Source organism: Syngnathus leptorhynchus, chromosome 2 (genome assembly GCF_054491065.1).
Source record: "Syngnathus leptorhynchus isolate UIUO chromosome 2, UIUO_Slep, whole genome shotgun sequence".
Taxonomy (NCBI): domain Eukaryota; kingdom Metazoa; phylum Chordata; class Actinopteri; order Syngnathiformes; family Syngnathidae; genus Syngnathus; species Syngnathus leptorhynchus.
The window spans coordinates 11444820-11459463 of NC_141196.1; the positions used below are offsets into that span (position 1 = coordinate 11444820).

The 14644-nt window shown below is 40.9% G+C and overlaps 2 protein-coding genes across 3 annotated transcripts in view; one reads left to right on the forward strand and one right to left on the reverse strand.

Moving 5' to 3' along the window:
- Window positions 1-14644, forward strand: part of ctnna1 (catenin (cadherin-associated protein), alpha 1) — a 40588-nt gene that overhangs the window by 12103 nt on the left and 13841 nt on the right. For both annotated transcript variants that reach the window (XM_085935600.1, XM_085935610.1), the window contains exons 8-13: window positions 8960-9040; window positions 9216-9368; window positions 12941-13033; window positions 13473-13629; window positions 13728-13928; window positions 14286-14437. In XM_085935600.1, the coding sequence (XP_085791726.1) occupies window positions 8960-9040; window positions 9216-9368; window positions 12941-13033; window positions 13473-13629; window positions 13728-13928; window positions 14286-14437 (837 nt within the window). The remainder of the gene's footprint in view (window positions 1-8959; window positions 9041-9215; window positions 9369-12940; window positions 13034-13472; window positions 13630-13727; window positions 13929-14285; window positions 14438-14644) is intronic.
- Window positions 2902-5953, reverse strand: lrrtm2 (leucine rich repeat transmembrane neuronal 2). Its single transcript, XM_085935623.1, has 2 exons — window positions 5728-5953; window positions 2902-4971 (listed from the first exon to the last, which is right to left on the reverse strand). Exons 1-2 carry the CDS (start codon window positions 5951-5953, stop codon window positions 3338-3340), a joined length of 1860 nt encoding a protein of 619 aa, XP_085791749.1. The 3' UTR covers window positions 2902-3337.

Sequence of the window (14644 nt, forward strand, 5' to 3'; positions counted from 1 at the left end):
TTTCACATGTTTTTTCTTACAACTGAAAATTCAAGATAAAAATTAGACTTGCGTTCTTGAAAATGTTGAGTGACGTAACCAAAGGAACAATTTCTGAACGAGTCTGTTTCATTTAACTTCCTTTTGACGTGTCAAGCACATTTGGGGAATTAAGTTTGTTTGAAACTTCATGCCTTAAAGTCATGTAAATATTCAGCATTACATACATTAGTTAACAGCACATTTAGCTAAAGAATTGACTTGCCCTACGTCAAGATGTCTATCTGGCCATGAGCTGAGTGATAAGCGCTGCTTAGCTGGCACTTCTCTTGCCTCCAGAGGAGAAAGTCATTGTACACTGGGGAGCAGCAAGGGATTCTGGCTGGCAGTTGAATGAACAGTCCATGCCAGTAGCACCCACCCAATCTAATTAATACCTTGTGTAATCAGATGAAAATGTTGCACATCATTCCCCTAGGGACACAAAGTGTTACCATTCAATCTGATGTTTCACTTGTTTTAAATGACTTTACGTGAACAAATAAAATACACAGTAACCTATTCATTCTAAGTATAATTCCAACACCACTCACTTCATCAGACAGCCACAGTGGTTAAAAAGCTCCGCTTCAAAATGTTTTGCTTTTCTTCCATATACACTGCTCTCTGGTCTTAACAGCAAATGCGGTTTGCACATCTCAGTGTACAAAGAGGAGTTATGAGCCGGGCCTTTGAGTCTCAAAGTTGTCGTTGGCCTTTCCTGTCGTCTGTCATTTCAATTTAGGTGCACTTTATGCTTTTTCATCTTCCAGGTTTAGACTACCTCTTGTTTGGCATGCCAACTTTGAGGGGTTGGGCTGCAATTGTGCTAGTGAATGGATACATTTGGGTCTGTCATAATGCTTACTTGAAAATGTTTTAGGTGTAAAGCAAATGGAGTATACCGTTTGTCTTCATGAGGATTTTAGGTGTGTTGGTAGGAGTATTTTTAGGAAAGAGCCAGTGTGTATTCCATGGACTCAGCCAATCAGTCCTAGGGGAACATATGCTAGATATTTGCGCCTTCTGCAATTAGAAATTCAAATTATGTACATGTCATTTTTGTTCCTTCTTCAGCACGTGAACGCTTCCATTATCCACAATGTGATGAACTAAAGTACGTACATTGTGAGCATTAATAAGGTACACTGTTATTTGAACCATTTTATTTAAAAATATACTGTTATGTTTTTGAGGATACTTTTTTTTGATCATGATGGCACATCTTATGCACTATACAGATATGAAATTTTACATTTACAATACAAAATATGCGAAGCATTCATTTTGCACGAAAAAGCTGGGCAAGAGAGGGAGGGATCGGTTTCCTTGTTTTTTACTTTTTTTTTTTTCTGGCAGGATAGGGAGCTAGAGGATGACAAGAGGAAACAAAAACATTTTACAAAGAGCGAAAGTGCAGTGGGATGCATATTTCTACAAATGCTGTGGCTTTTCCATCACATGGCACAACCATAGTTTTTAACAGTGAAATGTCAAATAGTTGATCAAATTTTCTTGGAATGCCATGTAATCCTCGCTTTTGCTGTACCATAAATGAACGTCTCTGTCTCCTGGATGGCACTTTGAAACATGCAAGACAGATAAAAGGGTTGTTGTCATAGCAGTGCGAAGCTGAAGGAAATGAAAAGTAACAACACAGCAGACCTGTTTGATTTTGAAATCACGGTTTCCCTTTGCTTTTTTAGATGGAATAATTATTGACGTATGAGCACACATTTCATGAAAATGTGCTGCCACACAGACACAAACATTGATTTGGATGTTTCAAACCAACCTGATGAGACCAAATGACACCTGCTCTAACCTTTGTTTGGGTGTTTTGTAACATTGGTCTATGAATCAAATACTTTGACATTTTCCTAAGATTGCCAGTTGTAGTGCAGTCAAATGTTGAATTTTCAATGCAAACCAAATGTGTTAACACTTAGTTTTTATTGTTCCGCATATTTCAAAAGGTCAGAAATATGCACATGACTTTAAACAAGTACGTTACCCCCTATTTGCTCTTTCCATGCTCAGCATCATATCCTCTGTGTCTCTCTCCTTCACCCTGCCCCCCATCACCAAACTGAGCACAAAGAAGTGCGGAGCTGCGGCAGCAGCTTTAGTCTGATGCTAATGCACCTCCTCTCCCTCCTGCATACCAATGTCTCCTGACCCAGGCTTGCTGTTTGCTTATCACTTGATCTCCAGTTGTTTTCATGGTATTGTCCACAGTTTTGGTTGAGACACCCGGCAGCTGTCATAGTATAGAAGTCTTCACGTACGTAGTCTGTCTCTGAACAAAAACGAGTTCATAAAAAGAGTCACTTCTGCTTTTGTTGAGCATAGAGATTGAGCCTATTAAGAAACATATTTGCGACTGAACAAGCAAAATGTTGCTGGATCACTGGTGTGGGTGACAGAATATTTGATTCTTTTGCCTTGCCGTAATTGGTTTAATCTCGGGGCTGTCAGTCCTTATTAGTGTGCTAGCTGTAAAGAGCCCGGGGTACGGAAAGCTTTGATTTTTTTCCACAATAAAATGGTCCCCGTCTGGCATGTGCGCTGTTCATTAGCGTTTCCTTGTTAATCATTCATTCACCTGCGCAGTAGCAAGGTAGATAAGTGTCATGGGATATTTTAAGAATGCGTATGCGAACGTTATTTTGAAACGAACCCATTGTCTGTGGAAGGGCTAAAACCTTTTTTTTTTTGTTTGTTTTCGCACTAGTTGGAGGTGTAAATCAGTGTTATGCAAACATGAAACTTCTAGAAATTGTCCCATTTGCATTGTCCCTTCAGGAAGAGTGATTGGATGTATCACATCTCAGAACGATTCCATTGATCCAATTTATAGTTCGGCATCTGCTAGTTAACTTGTTTACAGTTTCTGTGGTGAGGATAAAAGGTGATTTCAGATAGCTATAAAAAGCAACACGTAATATTTCCACTAAATGTCGTTTGCAGAGGGTCATTTGATGTTTGAGTGTTTGTTCTGTGCTGAGGAATATTGACATAAGGTGGTGACAAATCTCACAGATGACGCTTGTTCAAAATGATTGCCCGTGCCTTGTACGAACAACTTGCACTCATAGAAAAATAAATGTATGCCTATCTCTACATCACCCTATCACCATCATGTCTTTCATTGGATCAGTAAGCATATGTTATGTATTCTCAAATCCCGTAAAGTAGAAATTGTGTGTGTGTGTGTTTTTTATTTTCCACATGAACTGCAAAACGAATCAAAAAATCAAACCCTGTATCATCAAATGGTCAAATGGCAAACCAACCGTATGTCCTAGAAATAAATAGTTCATACTTCACACTCTTTGTAAGGCAGTTGCTGACACTTGCACTGCCCATAGCCATTAATGATCACAAGTGCCCCTTCTTCGTGGCTGGGCTCATACTCATTATAGGGCACCTGCGTAGCTAGATCTGCCATAGGCTGCCGCTGCTGGGTCCTCATCTGTCGGCGGTTCTGAATAGCGGAACAGTGGCGTATCCGGCGCAGAGTGGGGGGGCAGCACTTCCGTGAGATATATACAACAAAAATGATGAAAAAGAATGAAAACAGAAGAGCCATAGTCCCCATGATGACCCGATGAGTCATAACGGTATTGTCCATGATGGAGAAGTCATCTGTTACAGCTGCCTCTTCCAATGCAGTGGTGGTTGCTTGAGAAATGAGAGGTGTTTGTGTTGTGGCTGCCAATGTGGAGTAGCTCCAATTATCCTCTGCATAGTCCTGCGTAGGGGTTGGCTGCATAATTCCAAAAAAGGAGCTTGTCATCTCTGTAGCCGTGGTAGCGTCTGTGGTTGTACCTGTGGTCTGAACAACTGGCGCTGAAAAATTCTGGCAAAGTTGGAATCCATACACCGCATCGAGTATTTCCTCACCTTGGGCGTATTCGGGGCTATGGCAGAGAATGGAATGTTCCCACCTTCCCTTGAAGGTGCTTAGCCAAGTGGCTAGCGAGCAAATCCTTTTGGTACATTCCCAGAGGTTGCTAGACAAGCCAATAGTACTTAAAGACTGCCACATATCCATGACTTGGGCATCCAGACTACTTAATTTGTTGTTATCCAACAGCAAAATCTTGAGATTTGGCAGCGTTTGAAAGACATCGGGCGTCAAGACACGGATCTCGTTTCCCGTAAGGTCCAGCTTCTCTAAAGTGGTCCAGGTCCACTCCATGCCGCATGTTATGTTGTTGATCTTATTCCACTGCAGATACAGAAATTGGAGAGCAACGAGGCGTGGGAAATGGGCCAAGTTGATCTTTGTCAACTGATTGTGCTCCAAGTGGAGCTCTTTGAGTTTGATGAGCCCAGCGAAACCATTTCTTGCCAGACTCCGTAGACGGTTGCTGCTCAGACCAAGGTATTCCAGGCTACGGCAGTCCCAGAATGCACGAACTGGTGTGGTACGAAGTAAGTTGGATCGTAGGTGGAGAATCTGGAGCTTTCTTAATCCATGAAACAGTTCTGGTTCTAGCGCGGTCATCTGATTGAAGGACAGGTCCAAGATCTGCAGGTTAATGAGGTGGATGAAGGTTGTATTGGGCAACTTGGTGATACGATTTGAGCTCAGATTGAGGTCCTTCAGCTTGTAGAGCCCCTGGAAGGCATCTTCTTGAACCGTAGTGATCTGGTTGTGGTCTAGGTGCAACCAGGTGAGCTGACTGAAGCCGTAGAATTGATCAGGGCTGAGTTCAGTGATGCTGTTGTGTCGTAGTGAAAGCCCTAGGGCCCCTTTGTCCACACCATCTGGGGGTGCCTGAAGTCCTTGGGTGTCACAGTAAAACTGCAGGTCCTCACAGCGGCATTTTTGAGGGCAGGTCGTGCATGATGCAGAAGGCAGCAGGCACACAAGGAGCATGCTGATCATGTACAGACAAAGAGCCGCTGGTGCAGGTCCCACCAATGGCCACCTTGAATGAAAACCTGAGTGGATTTGAAAGAAAGCAAATGAGCATGAAGGATGTGGGCGAAGGGCGAAGCTCATCCGAGCTAATTAGAATTGAGCAGTTTCCAGAATTTGTTTCTATTCTAATTCCAAATACTTTCTCCCCCTTAACCAATAATTTCAAGAAATTGAAATCTTTGTAGCATCGGCACCTCAATTTTACAATGGTTATTTAACCGGTATGATTTCATTAATGCTTTTATATAGTTGGAAGATTTGTGGTATACCTTTGAAAAAAATCTAAGCTATGCAACCACCTTGCATAAAGTTCTTCCTTTATTCTGCCCGTCTTTTTAGGGTGGTTCTAACTAAACGCTGTCCTCCAACCAACCCTACTGCGATCGCCGCAATCAGAATTATCCATCTTAACCAAATAAGAGTGCCAGTTTGAACATCCTCTTTAGAATGTGTTGATTTTTGTTTTAAACAATTTATTGTAGAGTACAGCAGCCTCTGTCAGGATTAACTGTCAACCTTGCTTCATGAAGAGAGCCCATCCTGTGGTGCAGTTGGATAATACGGTTGTTTATAGAATACATTGATAAATGATTGTGCGTGTGCTTGTGCTTGTGTGTGTGTGTGTGTGTGTGTGTGTGTGTGTGTGTGTCTGTCTCTCTGTCTGTTGGTGGAGGAGAGTAGATAAATTCTGCCAGAGATGTCAGTTCTTTGCTTTTCGAGTTCCTACTTGCCTTCCCTATTCATAGGAAGACCTTTCAGATAAGAAACAAACTTACCCATTCTTTTGTGCACATCGGAAGCCGCATTCAACTGTCCTTCTTCTCGGACTTTTTGAGCACCCACATGGGAAAAACATCCAAATGGAAAGAACCTTTTAGGAAAAGCACAAAATGAACCAACCGCTTTTGGAATGAAACAATGCTGAGCCCACGCAAAGGCGAGAAAATAGACATTTCCATGTCCCAGGATGGTTATTCCTGTTTTTTTTTTTAGCTGTCCCATAAAATCCAATAGTGGTTTAAATTGTTGTCGTTATCCAGCAAATCCTAGAAGTATAGCAGATGTTTTTTTTCCCTAAGTTGAGCAGTTGCAGTCCCTGCGATTCTGCCAGAGGTTCTCCTCCTCCCTTTTTTTCTTTTCACCCTTTTCTTTCCTCTGCAATGATGTCAGATGAGCCGCTTACTTCAATATCAATCCTTCCCCTCTCATGGCTCGAGTCCTCCGCTCTTAACTTGTTGATGGCATCCAAAGAATCTGCTTCTGACGCCAGCTAAGTCCCAACATTGTCTCCGCAGCGCCGTGAGCAGAGCCCTCATCTGCTTGCCGAGACGCAAGGAGAGAGGGGAAAAAAAAGGCGAGCGGGGAGCCACGGATGTTATTCTGTGCTTTTTGCTGCAGCCACTCACTGCTACAGAATGGTGGCAGCCTGGCGTCGACCATCACTACTCGTTCTCTCTCTCTTTTTCTCTCCCACTCACACAACCCGCTCACTTGCTCAGTCACTTGCTCCCTGGCTCATACCACTGCTTATGTACCTCCAGTCTTCTCTTCCGCCCCCACTTATTTCCCACTGACTTGTCGCAATCAGAATATGGATATTTTGAATGTGGGACTGGGCTGCTATTGAATATAAGACTGCAATCCATTTAAAAATAACATGTAATATGAAAAAAATCTAATACATGTTTCCAGAGGAGTGTATGATAGAAGTATTAACAGAATAGTTTACGTAACCTAACATTGGAAGGGTTACGCACGAGCACAATGTCTTAAAGAACAAAAAACAATACGAGCCTTGAATATGCCTTGGTCATTTAAAAAATTCTATTAATACAATTTGCTCAACAGGAAACCACAAAGTGAGATTAAATATCCACATTACAATTTGATATTGAACAAACACAATACAATTATTTCTGTCTTATCTGTGACATTACAATTTTACATAGCAAACCTTACTTTTCTAAATTACCCTTTGATAATTTAAGGGCAGTGGTTACTCTTATGAACGACTGCGCATTTCTACCTATCCAAGAGAGCTGGGAAAGCATGAAGTTAATGTTGTCTATTTGCAGTAGCAATGGGTATATAGTAACAATACAATTATTTACAACTTGTCTCATTTGGGTCAGGGTGAATTGGAGCCTATCCCAGCTGACTTTGGATGATAGACAGGGAACACCATGTATTGGTCGCCAGCCAATTGCAGCGCACATACGTATACAGAGAAATTGAAATATTGTGGAGAACTCAATTTCAGTATAACTCATGCTATTGGGAACTATACTTCTAGCTCCTCACTCCACACTGCCCTATCTGGGCTTCATACGAGTTGTACTAATATTCAAAATGCTCTTTCCAGTCTAGTTATCACTGAAAATACATCAAGCACTCATTCATTTCCAAATCTCGCATCATTTTTTAAGTCTATTTTTTAACAAAAAAAAATCTGCTGCCCCAAATGAGCGGAACACCTTGGAACAAATATTAAAAGATCCCCAAATTGTCGTTTATGAGGTAGTTACTACATTGTGCAATATGCCAGTATGTACTGCATTTATACTTTGCTTTGATTTATCCTTTGCTTTTTTTATGTTTGCTGCTGCCTGCCGGCAAAAAGAATCTGTTCTTGATTGGATAATCTTATTTAAATAAATAAATGCAGAGCCGCAATTATGTTGCACTTTGCTCTTTCAATATATACCATGTTTTAAAATACGAAATTTATTTTGTCTGTTTGATTGCATCAGACGGCTGACTGTGATTCTTTTTTTTTTTTTTTACCTTCCTCAAACGGCATGTTACTGTCATATTTGTGAATTACTGTTATAACCACCCACTGTGATACCACTGGAGAATTGAAGAGTAGGTTGGGGGGTGGAGGAAGGTTATGCATTAAAGCATTTTGAAAGAAACAACCGATTTTACTTATATGGCATACTTTTCACGGAATCCAGTTAGATGGTTTGCCGGAAAAGGATTGATTTTAAGTCTCTCCTTAAAATAGTGGATAGACTGAGTTCAGATCATTAAAAGCTGCCACAGAAAAATTGCTTCCATAATAAGCATCTGAAGAAGTTTACTTTGAATCCTCTAGTGCGGAAATGAAATATAGGCTTGGTATGAATGAAATAGGATTGCAAGAGTAGGGGTGAAAAAACAACCAAACAAACTGAATCCCAACTGAAGGGGATGAAAGTTGAGCGGGTTCATGCTACGAGAGATTTCTTGTCTCCATGTGTATTTGCTAACCTTGTTTGATAGGCAAAGATTATTGGAAGATGAGTCGGGTCCATGAAAGTTGCTGCATCTGATTTGCATGTTATAAAGGGGATGTAACCTAACTGGTTACTTGTTGCCCTTCTGTGTCAATTTAATTTCCCTGTAACCTTACTAATGGTCTCTGCCTTGTTCTGGGAATCTCTGGGAGCCAACCAATTTCTGTCTGACAAAGTTTTAGTTCTGGTAACTTCCACTTGAACAGTTTGCAGAATGAGGCCGAACATCTTACTGGTCTGTGGGGAACAGCGGTTAGCGTTTCACTACTGCTTAGCACGTAGCATTCACATCTGCCGAAAGAGTTCAAATGTTTCTAGAAGCGTTTATATGAAATTAGAAGATTAAATTATAGTACGTACAATTTCAATTTTTGTTGTTGTTGACATGCTGGTTGACTTTCGGAATTTCTTAGAGAATCAGTAAAGCTTTTACCACCTGCGTTATTCTGCTAACAGGTTTTCCTATGTGAAATAATGTAAAGGTAATATAAAGTTATTTTTTCCTCAGACAGCAGTTTGAAAATTGGTTCTAACTTATCTCGGAATGCTGTTGTTTGAAACTCCTGCCTCCTAGTCGATATCATGCACTAAATGATTGTGTGGGGTCTCTATGATCTTGAATGCACGTTTGGCTGATGTTCAGTTGCATCGTGTGTAAAATGTACAGACATTTTGTTGTGACAGTGTTGATTCCAATGAAATTTATCATGCTCCCATGTTTTCTTTACAGGCTGGCAGAAAGGACAGGAGTGATACTCTGAACACAGCCATTGACAGGATGACAAAGAAAACCAGAGATCTCCGCAGACAGGTTTATTTTTTTTATTTTTTTATTTTATTTTTTTATTCCGCCCTGAGGTTTTTGGACTGTATGATTCTCTACCCCTCAATATAGCCATTAATGTAATGCAAGCAAACAAGTACCGTACCTAAACACTTTGGAAACTTCAAACATTTCCGTTTTCTTCTATTTCTCACTCTTATAGCTACGCAAAGCTGTAATGGACCATGTGTCTGACTCATTTTTGGAAACCAATGTGCCCCTCCTGGTTCTGATTGAAGCTGCAAAGAATGGCAATGAGAAAGAAGTGAAGGAGTATGCACAAGTGTTCCGTGAGCATGCCAACAAGCTGATTGAGGTAAGGAACAATGTTGACCGTGTTTTTTGTCAAAACCCAATCTTTTTTTGTCTTTCATTTCTATAATTTTTTTTAAGGAGTGACATTAATTTATTTGCCTCACAGGCATCAATATAGCAAACTTCCCCCAGGTCCACTATCCAGGTTCTCTTTTTTGACATTGTTGACTTCCAGTTGTACTGTGGTGTAAATGATCTTTCCGAAATGTCGTGATTCAACGAGACCCTGGCAGTAGGTGTAGTTTAGTAGTAGCAGTAGGAGTATTACTGATGACTTCCAGCCTAATGGTCCACAATTCCCAAGTTTGTTGGTGTTTGCCTTCTGCGGTCACACATCCTCACAATCTTTCCATGTTAATTATTGAAATGTTTACTTTGTCCTAAGAAGATAAGAGCAGATGAGGGACCACAAAATGATGACTTTGGAGCAGCAACAAGCCAGAGGCACCACTAGCTGACCTCATTAGTGTATTTTCGCTCAATTCCTTGAATGCCCGTGTCTGAGCATCAAATGCCTGACATTTGAAATGGGACATCCCCCCACGGGCAGTTGACCACAAGTCCACTATACTGGCTCGTCCAGTGAAGACAGAGCAGCATAAGCTTTTTTCAAACAGCGCTGGTGAATTGGACAGTATGGGGCATCACATTGGGGAGGAGACCTTTAAATTGCCAAGGAGCACCTCACTGTCGCCCATCAGGACATTGACAGGCTCATACTATATGCTTGAAAGTACTGAAGCTACTTAAGAGTAAAATACTTTGTATAATTGCTTGTAGTTGTTTAGGTAAGAGTGAGGAAGCTAATTTTATTTTAAATACAACAAGCAATGCCTCCAGTATCAAAACCGTTACAATTTATACACCCTCAAAACTGCTGGGTTTAATATTGGACTGGACCCAGGAAGTTGGGTTTGGACCCAACCTTCTGAGTTGGTGCAATGTTTTTTTACCTAAATTGGCTTGTATTTTTTTTTTTGTCTATATTCTGATGATACAGGACGGGGAACTACAGTAATTGTTTTAAGTAAAGTCTAGATGCTTTTGTGTAACACCATCAATGTTCTTTAGCAAACACCTGAAACTGGTTCCTGTGTTCAGTAACAAAAATATTGCTTTCTCGCTTGTACAATGTTTAGTACTATTTGACGCTGATCTACCTTGACCTTGAAGGTGACCTTTCATTTTGGGACGGTTGTCATGGGATTTTTGGTCAGCATTTGTATTGTGTCCCCTATTTCATTCATTTCCATATTGCAGCACACATCCAGGAATGGTGGCTATTGTACTGTAGAACTTAAACATCTGGTTAATATTTGCAGCTGTAGTCACAGGAACATCATCAAGATGCTTTGAAGGTTGGAAATATCTTTTTAGTATTTACTAGCTGCATCACCGTTTTAGTGTAGGCCTGATACACATCCCCCCCCCCCCTTAAATTGTTTTGTTGAACCAAAATTCAAAAGCAATATTGCATAACAAGTTTCATTGTCATGTCAATTCAGTGACAGTTGTGGGATTTTCTTTAGCAATGATACCAATAATTTAGTCAACCAATAGAGACTAGACTGGTGTTGCTTTATAGATGAAATTCCTTAAACCTGTGCTCTTAAACTCAGCCTTTGACAAAATCTGTTTCATTGTTGCTCTATTTTGCTCACATGATATGAGCTCAAGAGTTGGTGGCCTCAAGGCAAATGGTCCATTAGTTTCTACACATTAGCTTGAAACCATTATAACATTATGACTGACCCACATTCATCTTTGGATGGCATCTAAACAGATTCGCTAGCTTTGTCTGAACCATGTGGCCTTTAGGCGGTTAGTTGAATTTATTCAAGTCGTGAATATTTGAAATTACAAAGACAAGAACCAGACTAGTGACAACACTTGCGGAGATCAAGCAATGGATGTCTCTCAACTTTCTTCGTCTGAACCCAGATAAAACTGAAATGTTGATAATTGGTCCAGCTCGTTATCAACATCTATTTAAGGAAACCGCTATAACTCTAGATAACCGTACTATCACTCAGAGTGATACTGTAACTAATCTCGGGGTAATATTTGACCAAACGCTCTCCTTTCAAAAGCACATTAAGAATATAACCAGAATAGCATTTTTTCACCTTCGTAATATTGCTAAGATTCGCCCAATCCTCTCGACGGGTGATGCCGAAATTATTATACATGCATTTATCACGTCGCGCCTGGACTACTGTAATGCATTATTCTCTGGTCTTCCCAAGTCCAGCATCAAAAGTCTACAGTTAGTACAAAATGCTGCTGCAAGGCTGCTCTCACGGACAAGAAAATTTGATCACATTACCCCAATATTAGCCAATTTACACTGGCTCCCGGTCCATTTAAGATGTGACTTCAAGGTTCTTCTATTAACCTATAAATCATTGCATGGCTTAGCGCCTTCATATCTCGTCGACTTAGTTTTTCCTTATGTTCCGTCTCGTAACCTTCGTTCGCAAAACGCTAGTCTTTTAGTGACACCGAGGGCCAAGAAAATGTCTGCAGGGGCTAGAGCATTTTCTATTCGGGCTCCAGAGCTCTGGAATGCCCTGCCAATGGATATTAGAACTGCTACGTCAGTAGAAATATTTAAGACACGTTTAAAGACTTATTTCTATGATGTGGCCTTTAATTAACCTGTAGTAGCCGATTCGGCTGGAGTTTGTTTTTGCTCCCTCTCCCCGACCCCTCTCCCCCCACCCCTCCCCGGCTGGGGAGGTGGTTAGGTGACACCCAAGCTGACAACGGCTATCTAGATTCTCGTGGACCAATTCAGCATGAGGGAACTGCAGCGGAATACCCTCCTAGAGGACACTGCCAGGACAATCGAAGGCACCTCCGACAACTCTTCGCTTTGGCCTGGACATCCACTTTTTGATTTCTATATTATGTATTTTATGTGCCCTCTTTGCATCCATTGCAGCCTGGTGATCCTGAAAGGGGGATCCTTCCATCTGTGGTCCCTTCTCAAGGTTTCTCATTTTTCCCCTGGTAGGGGTTTTTGAGTTTTTCCTTGCCCTTTTGGGAGCCCAAGATCAGGGGATGCTTTGAGAATAATTGTCAATTGATTGTCTATGTGAAGCCCTTTGAGACTGCTTGTGATTTAGGGCTATACAAATAAACTTGACTTGACTTGACTTAACACGTTTTCTCTTGCAGTAGGAAGTTAGGACTTGTAATAGATTACATTACAGCACAGTGTCTGGGTAATCCCGTTTTGGCGGAATTCCTGTCATCCTAAACGAGCCCCATTGTTGCCATCATATCTTAACAGCAGTGTCTGACCTACATTTTTCTGGAAAATCTTTCTCAAGGAGCACAATGACGCTTATTTACTAATATGTATAGGCACCAATTTGCGTATATACTCAACTTGTGTGTGGTTTTCAAACGTTATTATATACATTTGTATATGAGGCCCAATGGATGGTATAAAACTATTTGTAAAAGTCACCATGTGGAATCTTCCCTTGTTTCATCGTCTTTTATAAGAATCAGAACATACATGCTCATGTTGTTTTCTTGTGCCATTTTTATCTTTCATCTATCAAGGTGGCCAACTTGGCATGTTCCATCTCCAACAATGAGGAGGGAGTAAAACTTGTCCGGATGGCAGCATCTCAACTGGAAACTCTTTGCCCTCAGGTACTATTGCTGTTTACACCCACTTTCATCAAGCTCTCTTTTGATTTCTGCAGTTGTAAAATATGGGAACTAAATATGTTTGAACCTTGTAAGGATATATGAGAATACCGTGATGATTGTCAATGCAACTGCACGCAAAAAAGGCTTTGACCATCTCCTGCAAAATCAACTTTTACATTTTGATATCAAAGTTGTGTAAGCATTTTTACTCTTCAACCTGATTTAATCTAATTCTAGGGGAAAAAAAAAAACTGGTCACAGACTTATTAGTCGGAAATTCTTCAAAATTTCATTTAGCGCTTCCTGTAAATTCTTTCTTCAAATATGCTATCTTCAGAGTACAGTTTGAACACTGCAGTTGTATGTTAGTGTTATTAATTGTCCTATTAGCGCAGTTAGTGCAGATACCCTAATGACGCCAACATATGTGCGATTGCAGGTGATTAATGCAGCTTTGGCCCTAGCTGCAAAGCCCAACAGTAAGGTGGCACAAGATAATATGGATCTGTTCAAGGAACAATGGGAGAAACAGGTTAGAGTCCTCACTGATGCTGTTGATGACATAACATCCATCGATGACTTCCTGTGTGTCTCTGGTAAGTGGTACTCAATACCCCCCCCAATACCAAAATGTATGATGCACTCCTAGTATAATCTACTCGGTGGTATAGCTGTTGTACTGTCTGGTCCACAGAGAACCACATCCTGGAGGACGTGAACAAGTGTGTTATTGCTCTACAAGAGAAAGATGTTGATGGTTTGGATCGCACTGCTGGGGCTATTCGAGGTCGTGCTGCCCGAGTGGTCCACGTGGTCACTTCTGAAATGGATAACTATGAACCCGGAATCTACACAGAGAAGGTGTTGGAGGCCACAAAGCTCCTGACTGACACAGGTGCAACTCTTAACTAAGTGCAGAAAATAGACTGAATTCTTTTGTGTTTCATCCAAATAAGACCATTGCAAATATCTGCTTTTATTTTGGACAACAATGACCATCAATCTTTTGTGTGGAAAATTGCTTAAATGTAGTTTTTTTTTTGTAATCAGGATATATTACCAAATCATCGTTGAATATCACCTTCTCCTAAAAATTATTTGTGACCCGTCTTGGCTGCTGTGTAACTGCAATGATTAATTTTGATTTGTCTGTGGTTTCACGTGGTTGTATTGGCCTAAGCTCACTGTGGTTCTTCAAAGAAATCTTCCTCAATATTGTTTTTCCCCCACCTTTTATGTCACCCTCCCACAGTGATGCCACGGTTCGCTGAGCAAATTGAGTCTGCGGTGGAGGCCTTGAGTGCAAACCCCTCACAGCCCGTTGATGAGAATGAGTTCATTGATGCTTCCCGTCTTGTATATGATGGCATTCGAGACATTCGCAAGGCTGTCCTCATGATTAGGGTAGGTTGCACACATTGCTTCCTTCACTCATGCAACTTATATTGTATCTTGTGCAAATGTGGAAACGTCTATTAGAACCCAAACAATCATTCATTTACAACCTTCTGTTCTTGCTGCCATGGACCCGTTCCAGTAAAAAGCACATTATCATGCAAGCACACTTTTAATCAGTCGTAGGTGAAATAGGAGTCAACGGCGCTAACTATG